This window comes from Ictidomys tridecemlineatus, chromosome 4 (assembly GCF_052094955.1).
Source record: "Ictidomys tridecemlineatus isolate mIctTri1 chromosome 4, mIctTri1.hap1, whole genome shotgun sequence".
NCBI lineage: Eukaryota > Metazoa > Chordata > Mammalia > Rodentia > Sciuridae > Ictidomys > Ictidomys tridecemlineatus.
In genome coordinates, this window is record NC_135480.1 from 174,478,004 (window position 1) to 174,489,263 (window position 11,260).

Below are 11,260 nucleotides of genomic sequence, written 5' to 3' on the forward strand. Positions count from 1 at the left end.
TATTACAGCCGCCCTAAGGAACTATTAATACAGATGGTGCAATGGGCCAGAACTACAGGTCAGCCTCAAACCTCCAGAAAGGCTTTGACCCGTCTTTGTTCCCAATCCGTGGTTGGAGAAAAGGGATCTTTTCTCATTCTACCCTGTCAGCAAATACCTCCCTCCTCTGCAACCCTGAGCTAATCAGAAACACGTTTAAGTAACGTGTTCCTGAGTGTTTGACAACACAGATCCCGTTGACAGAAAACTTGGTCTTAAACAACTGCAGTGACTTCTGCACCAGGTGGGGACTACCCCAGTTGATTAGACCTGGGCAGATTCAGGACACAAGAATTCCAGGAGCTCAAACCTGTTTTAGTGTTTGGCAGACTCCCAGCTGTGAAGGTGTGATCCAGGATCAGAGTTCACATCTCCACCCAGGCCAGAGGAACAGTAACTCTAGAAAGGCAAGGGAGAGATGGAACCATAGGGAAGAGTGTTTGGAAAGTTAGTGAGCTGTAACAGAGTGAGAGTTCAGCACCTATAGGCAGATATGTGATCTGAAATACTCAGAGAATGCCCCACAGATAGTGGGGAGGGATGTACATAGAGATATGGGGTCATAGCTAATGCTTCAGGGAAGTGTATGGAGAGATCCTGCCTAAAAAAGAAAAAGACTCAAATGTTCAGAATATTTGGAAAGAGAAATGAACAAAAGCTGACTCATGTAGGAGAAAGATGTCTAGTTGTACAGTCTCCAGTTAGCATGGTACTTTTACTGTCTCTGCTCCCAAAACCTCTCACACCTCAACTAAATTAGTTACCACATTCTGTCTTGCACAGGCCCATCCAATTCAGATCTTACCATTTGCCTTCCAGGTTTTGGTTGCCAAACAAGGTGCTGACAACATAGCTCACCATCCAGATTGCATGCTGGATCAGAATGCTACAGAATTGGAATATGGCTTGGAATTTGGCTTTAGAAAGACAACCTAGAATTTTGGGCTGACTATCTCATAAGATGACCACTTGGAGAAGAGCTTTTATTTAGCCATACAAATTTTGGGAACAATGAAAGTCACTCAGTCAAGGCAGATAATTTGGGGTGCCATAAAAAATGTGATGTCATCCTCCTGGGACAGCTGTGATTTGAAATACAAAGGTTATTGATGATGAGCTGAGGGGAAGGAAGACATCTCAGTCATTTTGGTATTTTTCAAGCACCTGGCAAGGTGATCTACCTAATAGTTACTGAATAAAAGATTGACTCAATCAAATACTGGACCCTGCCCTAATGGTACTTAAGGTTATTAGAGCAGATAAAATGTCATAAATCACCCTAATATGAGTTAGATGGTGGGCAAGTTTATTATCAAAGGCGGGCAAAGAACTGTGGTAGCTCAGAGGCAGTAGAGATCTCTTCTGGACTGGTGGTAGAGGGCTGGTGAAGGCTTCCTGGAGGAGTTGGCCTGTGAACTGAGTCTTGAGAAGAGATTTAGACAAAGGACACAGGGAGACAGTTTAACTCTATAGTTTAGCACAAGCACCAATGTGTCAGAACTGAAGCACTCAAATGGGGTTCTGAGGCTCCTCTATGCTAGGGATGACCCCTTTAGATAAGGAATCATGAGGACAATAGTGTTCCCAGGGAGGAGATGGGATAGTAGGGTACCCTGGATTAAGGGGCTGAAGCTGTATGCCAACATGATTAGAAATATTTCAATATACCTATACAACTATGCTGGTTCATGCCTGTTGAATGGCCCTAGATATGGACATGAAATGACTTGTCAGAGCCTTAGGGGCCTTTCTAAAATGTGAGCTACAGAACAATGAAGGCTGTTTTCTGTTCCATGCTGCATCCCTAGGGCTGTGAGCAATACCAGGAGGATTGGAGGAGGCTCAGTAAATACTCATTAAATGGGCATATTAGGAGACCATTCTTTCTTTCTTTTTTTTGTGGCGCTGGGGATTGAACCCAGGGCCTTGTGCATACGAGGTAAGCACTCTACCAACTGAGCTATATTCCCAGCCCTAGGAGACCATTCTTGATGTCCTTTCACTCTTCTACCTCATCCTCTTACATCCAATTTCCCCCTCCAATTTACGGTTGGGACTTACTCTCAACATGACATAATTGGCCACTCTCTTGCTCAAAATATTTTATGCCTACCCTTTTTTTTCAGACTACCATTATCCCCATTTAAAAAAAAAAAATCAATTGGACTGCTACTTCTTCCTCTTCAAAGTCCTGATCAAATTTTACCTACTTATTACTTTCTGAGGCAGAAGGACTCTCTCTCCCCCAAAATATGAGAGTACTTGCCCTTGCTCACTGGACAGTGAGCTTCTTAAAGAGGGGATTCTCTTATTCATTTCCAGACACCCAGTCCAAAGCCTAGTGCTTGACGTATAGTAGGTGTTGAATAAATAGCAAATGCAACAGTGAATGGCATTGGTTGGGGATGTAGCTCAGTGGAGGAGTGCTTGCCTATTACAGAGGATGTTCTGGGTTTTATCTCCAGCACAGCAAAACAAACAAACAAAAAGTCTTCAGTGAATGGCATTAAAGGCAATGAGAACTAGATTTAAAAAGGTGGTAAACAGTTTGGAGCAAAAAAAAATAAATAAATAAACTAGGCATGGTGGCACATGTCTATAATCCCAGCAACTCAGAAGGCTGAGGCAGGAGGATTAAGTTCAAAGCTAGCCTCAGCAACTAAGCAAGGCCCTAAGCAACTCAGTGAGACCCTGTCTCAAAATAAAAAATAAAAGGGCTGGGGATGTGGCTCAGTGTTAAATACCTGTTGGGTTCAATAGCAGGATCCAATAAAAAGAAAAAAGGAGAAGAAAAAATGAATAGTTTGAGTTAGGTGTGGTGGCGCATGTCTAAAGTCCCAGCAAGTCAAAAGATAGGAGAATCACAAATTTGAGGCCAAGCCTGGGCAATTTAGCAATACTCTATCTCAAAATAAAAAATACAAAGTACTGGGAATGTAGTTCTCATTGGTAAAGCACTCCTGATTTCAATCCCGCATACAAAAAAAAAAAAAAAATAGGGGGTTAGGAGTTTTAGCTCAGTGGTAGAGCATTTGTCTGCCCATGAGGCCTTGGGTTCTATCCCTAGCACCACACACACACACACACACACACACACACACACACACACACACACACTATCCCCAGCACCACACACACAAACACACACACACTATCCCCAGCACCACAGACACACACACATGCAATCCCCAGCACCACACACACACACACACAATCCCCAGCATTACACACACAAACACACTATCCCCAACACCACACACACACACACACACACACTATCCCCAGCACCACACACACACATACACAGATACACACACACTATCCCCAGTACCACACACACACAATCCCCAGCACTACACACACAAACACACTATCCCCAACACCACACACACACACACACAATCCCCAGCACCACACACACACACACATATACACACACTATCCCCAGCACCACACACACACACACATACACACACACACACACACACACACATACACAAAAAAAAAAAACAAAAAAAGGGAGGAAAGGAGTTTATGAAAATGAATGGTTTAATTTGGAGTTTGAGGAAGAGTGGGAGGAGATAAGATGGAAAGATCTCTTAGGAAAGGTTTTGAAGGGACATGCAAGTGAGAAGGAGAAAATGGGCATACTTTGGTAAGCAGTGAGAAACCAATGAAGGTTTTTGAGCAGGTGGAAAGATGAAAACTAGATAAATTTAGTTTAAACCCACCAGAATTTCTTTCAGACACCCCAGTTTTTCATTCATACATTCAGTTTTTCATTCATGCTCAAATTTGCCTCCTACCTACCCTCCTACACATTTACCTATTTACCCTTACAGCTTGCCCTGCCCCATTCTGCTCCCTGGCTGGGCCAGAGGTGGGCTGCTTTCCCTCTTAGCCAGGCGACAGGGGCCCCAGCTTCCCTGTCTTTTCCCTTCCTTTCTTAGGGCTGGGAAGCAGGCCAGGGTTAGCTGAGGCTGCTGCTGGCAAGCAGCTGGCTGGTGCCAGGGAGAGCCTGTACAGTGCCAGGCGGTGCCTTGGGTTCCATGCTAGGCCCATGACCCCGATAACCTTGTGCTTGTGAACACACCTGCCCCTCACTCCACCCCATCCAAGCTTTGGTATCGGGGAGGGGGCACAGGGCCAGACAGACCCGCGGGACTTTGGCTCCATCTCTACAAAAGGGCACTCTGTGAGTCAGCCTGCTCCCCTCAAGGCTCGCTCCTCCCCCACCCAGCTCCTGTTTCCTATGCACGTACAGCCCGTACACACCACACCGTGTCCCGGGACACCCCAGTCAGCCGCATGGCTTCCCTGTGCCCCAACCCCTGGCTCCCTCTGTTGATCCCAGCCCCTACTGTGCAACTGCTGCTGTTGCTACTGCTCCTGGTGCCTGCCCATCCCCAGAAACTGTCCTGGATGCAGGGGGATCACTCTATGGGAGGAGGTTCATCTGGGGAAGACAGTCCACTGGGCCAGGAGGATTTGTACAGTGAAGAGGATCCACCTGGGGAGGAGGATTCACCTGAAATTACTTCTAAACCAGAAGAGGACAACTCCCTGAAGTTAGAGGATCTACCAACTGTTGAAGCTCCTGGGGACAGTCAAGGTCACCCAAGTAAAGCTCCCGGGAACAAAAAAGGTAAGTGGTCATCAGCCTCCAAATTTAGGCTCAGCAGAATCATGCCACCTCTCCCTACTCCTGGCAGAGATCATTCAGGGAAGGAGCCTGTTCTCTAAGAGAAACCCCTCCAGGGGGCTCCCCCACCATTAGACCCCTCTGTCTTTCAGCGCTAGAAGAGGAAAGATGGGGAAAGGAAAAATATGGAGAACTGCTGGAATAGATGGGAAAGAATGGGGAGATTGGAGAGGAGAAGGAGAACAGGACTGCCCAGAAAGGGGGGGATAGGTGAAGAGGAAGAGAGAATGTGAAGAAAAGAGGAAAGACTAGGGGGAGAGGGTGGGTACCAAAGGAAAGGCAGAACCTGTAGACTTTCTCAGCTTCAGTCTGCAAGGAAGAAGCTGGGACTAGGAAGAAGGAATCAACAACAGGAGAGGGACCTGGTATCTTGATTTCCAAGCCAGGAACTCAGGGAAAAGAGTTGGAGACTAGGAAGAGCAGTGGAATGAGTATGGGAAAGGGATGAATAAGGGAGAGAGGAAAAAGATGGTCTACTGAGTTGGGCTTGGGGACTGAGGTACTCACCTACTCTACAGATCCTAATCTAGTGGTTGCAAACAGGTATCTCCGGGGCCAATGGGGCCATTGTTTGCCCTCCCGGCTCCAGTGTTATGTTTGGTTGCAGTCCACTGCGTTTTTGCACGTGGTCCGCTTCAGACATTTGTTACCTGCTATGCCCTGTAAGACATCTTAATTTATGGGGCCCTGCCGCGAGGTGGGGGACCTATTTCTCCCGACCCCTGGGAAGGGATGGGCTCTAAGGCTGGCTTGTACATCCTTCTCATTTACGCAGGGGATGGCCACATTCATTGGCGCTACGGAGGTGAGACTCCCACTCCCTGCAGAGATCCAACCTGGGAACCCGGCTCTGTTGATCTGCCCCACAACCATTCCAAGACTGGTTTCTGGGCGTCCCATTCACGGCAGGCTCCGGTCCCCGCCGGCTCCGGTCCCCGCCCACATCCCTGATTTCTATTTCCCGCTCCGAGGCCTCCAGACTCCACCCGCTTCACTTTTTCGCCCAGGTTGCTTAAAAGTTCCTTACCTAGTCACCAGACTTCTCCACCATACTCTCTATTCCCAGGCAACCCGCCCTGGCCCCAGGTGTCCCCAGCCTGCGCAGGCCGCTTTCAGTCCCCCATAGATATCCGCCCGGAACTCACTGCGTTCAGCCGCGCGCTGCGACCCCCACAGCTTCAGGGTTTTGCGCTACCGCCACGTCCGGAACTGCGCCTGCGCAACAATGGGCACACCGGTGAGGGGGTCTGGGGTGGAGCCTCAGGGAAACCGAAGGGACTGTCTGGGGATGGGACGAAGATGAGGGCGGTTGGGGAGGTGCTTTGGGGTTAGGCTGGTTTCACCCGCGGGCAGGCGAGACAGGGTCGGGCTCACCTGGCGCTCCCCCCGCAGTGCAGCTGACTCTGCCTCCCGGGCTGGAGATGGCCCTGGGTCCCGGGCGGGAGTACAGAGCCCTGCAGTTGCATCTGCACTGGGGTACTTCGGATCGCCCGGGCTCAGAGCACTCTGTTGATGGCCACCATTTCCCTGCCGAGGTGAGCATCCGAGTAGGGGCAAAGGGGCGTGGCCCGAGATGTACCCCACTTTGACCCCGGTGTTTTCTCCAGATCCATGTAGTTCACCTCAGCACTGCATTTTCGGGAGTTGATGAGGCCTTGGGGCGCCCGGGAGGCCTGGCGGTTTTGGCCGCCTTCCTACAGGTACCAGATCTGCACACCCCTCCCACTCCCGTTCCCTTCTTCCCTGGGGTCCAATGTATCTTGCCCTCAGAGATCCTATCCCCAAACTGTCACTCTGGCCTCTAGCCTTCATCCTCATTCAACACCCATGTTGAACCAGGCACTGGACCATAAAAAAAGATTCAGAAGCTGTGGGTCCTTGCCTCTAAGGAACTCACAACCCGTGGGAGCTGACATGATAGGTAATGGGAAGGACACAGTAAAACGGTGGTCAGGGAGGAGGTTAATTCTGAAGCTTTTGACAGGAAAAAAATGGAAACATTCCAACCAGAGAGAACAGTACGTGCAAATACAATGTGGCCCGTTTGGGGGATGGCAGATGAAACAATTAGCATTGGAAGAAGTAATTTCTCTATTAACTCTTGTCATTTCCCTTCCTAAAATGCAGCATTTATTGACCTCTTTGGACCTTAATGATCAAGGATATATATGCCATGATTAGAGGAGGCCAGTAAAGGGAAAGGATGAGAGACCTGCTAGGCTCATTCACAAATGCCAAACTCACAGCACAATGTTCAGAGAAATGCTTCAGAAATAGCACGTCAGGACCAAGTTCCAAAAGCCAAACATGAGTTATTAAAGTGAATGCAGAAGTAGCACAAATACAAGGTGTATTAAGGTTTTCTGTGGGAGAACCATGCAGTGTATGTATATGTATAAAAGTTAGCAAGGCCAAGGTCCTTGAGGGCCTAGTATCCTAGTGAAGTGGCAGCTTCTCCTCCTCCTCCTCCTCTTCCTCCTCCAGTTTGCCATTGAAACCCAATTCACCAAGCTCATTAGTTTGCAAAATAAGAGTAATAAACTTACTCAATAAGAGTAATAAGATTTCCTCTCAGAGGTGAGGAATGGGGGAGGATTATGGGAAACCCACCCCATGTTTAGGCCTCCAGGCTAGGCCCTAGATTATAGGTATAAGTCTGTTTTGCATTTTCACCCCCAGGAGGGCCCAGAAGAAAACAATGCCTATGAGCAGTTGCTGTCACATTTGGAAGAAATTGCTGAGGAAGGTCAGTTTGTAGGTCTGGCCACTACTTTCTATACCCTAATGCTTAAACACTTGCCCTGGGGAGCTGGGTATGGTGGCACATGTTTGTAATCCCAGCTACTTAGAAGGCTGAGGCAAGAGAGTTCCAAGATTGAGGCAAGGACAATTTAGTGACACCCCATCTCTAAATAAATAAATAAATAATAAAAAAAAAGAAAGAAAAAGAAAAAAAGACATAGCTGTGCAATGTGCATACCTGCATTTGTAATGCCAGTGACTTGGGAGCCTGAAGCAGGAGGATGGCAAGTTCAAGGTCCTCCTCAGCAACTTAGCAAGACACTGTCTCAAAATAAAAAGGGTTGTGGATGTAGCTCAGTGGTAGAGCACCCCTGGCTTCAATCCCCAGTACCATTATTTAAAAAAAAAAAAAAAAAGGTTTTGAGAGCTTCAGATCTGAGAAAGGAGATTGGATGGAGTTGGGTGTGAACTAGCTTTGATCTGGATAATAACTGTGAAGTTGACCACAGGCAAGCTGTTGCCCATAGGCTTGATGATTCCAAACCAAAAACCAAACTGAAAACAAAATTAGAAAAAAAAGGAAAAGAAAAGAAAAAAAGGACAAAAAAAAAAAAGTGTTTGGAAATTCCTGGGTTGAGTGTGGAAAGATATACTTTTTCTGAAAACTCTATGTTTCTCATTTATAATCATCAAATATTTGAAGTTTTTATAGAAACAGTTGTTGGAAATCTTTCTCAGTTGCAGTGGGTCATTTTAAACTTCACTTACTCCACTGGACCTTTAGGTTTTTGTTAAATGGAAAGAAGTGTGCCTCTGGAGGGTTTTTTGTTTTGTTTTTGTGGCATTGGGGATTGAACCCAGGGGTACTTCATGATTGAGATACATCCTCAGCTTTTTTTTTTTTTTTTTAATTTTGAGACAGGGCTTCAGCAAGTTGCTGAGGCTGGTTTTGAACTTGTGATCCTCCTGTCTGTCTCAGCCTCCCCAGTGATTGGGATTATAGGCGTGTGCCATCACACCCAGCTGCCTTTGAAGTTTTGTGTCTGTTTTTGATAATTATGAATATTAGTTTATTTACAAGTTATTCAAATTTATTTATTTAGTTATACCAGGGTTCAAAACCAGGTCTTTGCAAGGCAAGGTCCATGCTAGGCAAGCATTCTATCTCTGAGTTATTTCCCTAGCTTCATTTTTTCTGTTTAATTCACTCTGGGCTTAAATTGGTGATCCAGCAAGTTATGATGGTATGCAAAGTAAGAGTGAAGGCTCAGTCTTCTTTTCTCACTCTGTGAGACCTCATCGGATTGCTCAAAGCCCTTTACTTCCTTTTGAGTTTTCCTATGTGGAGTTACGGGAAGGGATCACACATAGTGAAGAAGTATGCTCAGGGATTTAAGTTGGTTTTGGGAGGTGAAACTGTATCTCTCAACCTCAGAACTTTAAGGGGACATAGTCTAAGTGAGACACCAACAAGTCTTCTCCACAGACTCAGAGATCTGGGTCCCAGGACTGGATGTATCAGCCCTGCTGCCCTCTGACCTCAGCCGCTATTTCCGATATGAGGGATCTCTGACCACACCCCCCTGTGCCCAGGGGGTCATCTGGACTGTGTTCAATCAGACAGTGAGGCTGAGTGCTAAGCAGGTAAGACTTGGGCATGGTGGGGGACCCTTTTGTTTCCTTTTTTTATTTTTATTTTTTGTGGTGTTGGGGGATTGAATCCAGGGCCTTGCATATGCTTTGCAAGCTCTCCATTAGTGAGCTACATCCCCAGTCCTCTTTTATTTTCTGGAGTCTACCTTTACTATCCGTTGACCTTCCCAGCTCCACATCCTCTCCAGTTCCCTGTGGGAATCTCATGACTCTCGGCTACAGCTGAACTTCCGAGCCACACAGCCTTTGAATGGGCGAATGATTGAGGCCTCCTTCCCTGTTGAAGTGGACAGTCACCCTGAGCCAGGTGCAGCTTTGTCTGGTGTCCCATATTGCTACATCACCCCAGCCATAGGTCCTTCCTCCTCACATGTCTTCATTTATATCAGAGTCTATCACTGGTGGCTACAGTCTCTGGCTCTAATGTCTCCTTTTTCTCTTCAGTCCACATGAATTCCTCCTGCCTTGCTGCCGGTGAGTCTGTGTCCCTTTTACTCTTAGCATCATTCAGCCCCAGGGGGTAATCGGGCCACCTATGCTTCCTCTCCTCTTCCTTGAACAGACCCCTGTCCCTAATATGACAGAGTCAGACTGGTGAGGGGGATTCCCCCACTGACCCCATGACTTAGTTGATGAGGATGAAGCTCTCCAAATGTTCTAGCATCCTCTCTCCCAAACAATTTTTACCTAGCTGTTAGGAAGAAAACCTTCCAGTGCATCCATGGTTTTCTGGGCTGTCCTCTTCCAGAGACAGAAGTCTGGGGCTGATGGTGTGGCAACCATTGAAGCAGGCCTAAAGGGACCCAGTGGACCCCAGGCACCCCTCTTAAGGTGGTCCTTCTCCTCTTCCTCTCAGGTGACATCCTGGCCCTGGTGTTTGGCTTCCTGTTTGCTGTCACCAGTATCGCCTTCCTTGTGCAGATGGGGAGGCAGCACAGGTATTCACTGACCCTCTCCCACCCACCCTTTGTGGAGTGCATGCAAATTAACTTATCCAGGGCCAGTTTTCTGATTCAAGTTCCTTGTTGTATAGACACAGAAGTAGGACCAAAGAGGGTGTTAGCTACAGCCCACCAGAGATGGCGGAAACTGGAGCCTAGAAGCCCGGAACTTGGAAAATATGCAGATAAGCCAGCTAGAGGATTCTGGGGGGAGCTGGAAACTTTTTCCTATTTTGCCCACTAGATGATTCCTTTTTAATTTCCAAAGAATGTTTCTTCTTCGTCTTTTCCCCCCTAAAGCCACTGAAATGGGATCTTATAGTAGCAAAGCAAGATTGCACTCAACTTCCAGATTTTTTAAAAAAATAAATATTCCTAACAAAATGTGTAAGTCACCTTTTTCCCTCAAACCAGAAGGTTGGTATATTAGTTTCCCATTGCTGCTTTAACAAATTTTCACAATCTTGGTGGTAATACAGATTTATTCTTATAGTTAGTCCAAAATGAATTTTAGGTGTCCAAGTCCAGGGGTCAGTGGGGCTGGTTCCTTTGTTTGTTTGTTTTTGAGAGAGAGAATTTTTTTTTAAATATTTATTTTTTAGTTTTCGGCAGACACAAAAATCTTTGTATGTGGTACTGAGGCTCGAACCCGGGGCATGCATGCCAGGCGAGTGCGCTACTGCTTGAGCCACATCCCCAGCCCAAGGGGCTAGTTCCTTCTGAACATTCTGAGGGTAGAAGGTTTCCTGGCCTTTTTCAGATTCTGGAAGTTCCCTGCATTCCTTGGCTTATGGCCCCTTCCTCGCATCACTCCAACCTCTGCTTTCATTGTCACGTGTCCTACTGCCTTTGATCTTTCTCCATCTTGGAAGGACCCTGTGATTACACTGGGCTTGCCCAGGTAACATAGAAGAATCTCTTCATCTCAGACCTTTTGCTCAGAGTCCCTTTTCCTATGTAAGTTAACATTTCATAGGATAAGAATGTGGACATCTTTGGGGAAGGGGGATTATTCTGTCCACCACAGATGTTATCCAGAAGGCAGGTGACTGATATTTCTGAGATGGGTGTGTGTGTCAGCATGGGTGTTGGGAGGAGGGGTAGGCTACAAGTTACTAGGCTTAAAATTACATTGAGGCTTTTAGGCTTTTACCCTGTTGGAGGAAAATCTGTCTTTTCTTGC

General features: G+C 46.9%; 1 protein-coding gene across 1 annotated transcript; it reads left to right on the top strand.

The window, feature by feature from the left end:
* Positions 1-4,070: 4,070 nt before the first annotated feature.
* On the top strand, positions 4,071-10,461 carry Ca9 (carbonic anhydrase 9). Its single transcript, XM_005326248.4, has 11 exons — positions 4,071-4,684; positions 5,517-5,546; positions 5,808-5,978; positions 6,134-6,276; positions 6,349-6,441; positions 7,421-7,487; positions 8,970-9,127; positions 9,308-9,443; positions 9,581-9,610; positions 9,993-10,074; positions 10,170-10,461. The coding sequence occupies exons 1-11, from the start codon at positions 4,348-4,350 to the stop codon at positions 10,234-10,236; spliced, it is 1,314 nt and encodes a 437-aa protein (XP_005326305.2). The 5' UTR covers positions 4,071-4,347; the 3' UTR covers positions 10,237-10,461.
* The last annotated feature ends 799 nt before the right edge of the window (positions 10,462-11,260 follow it).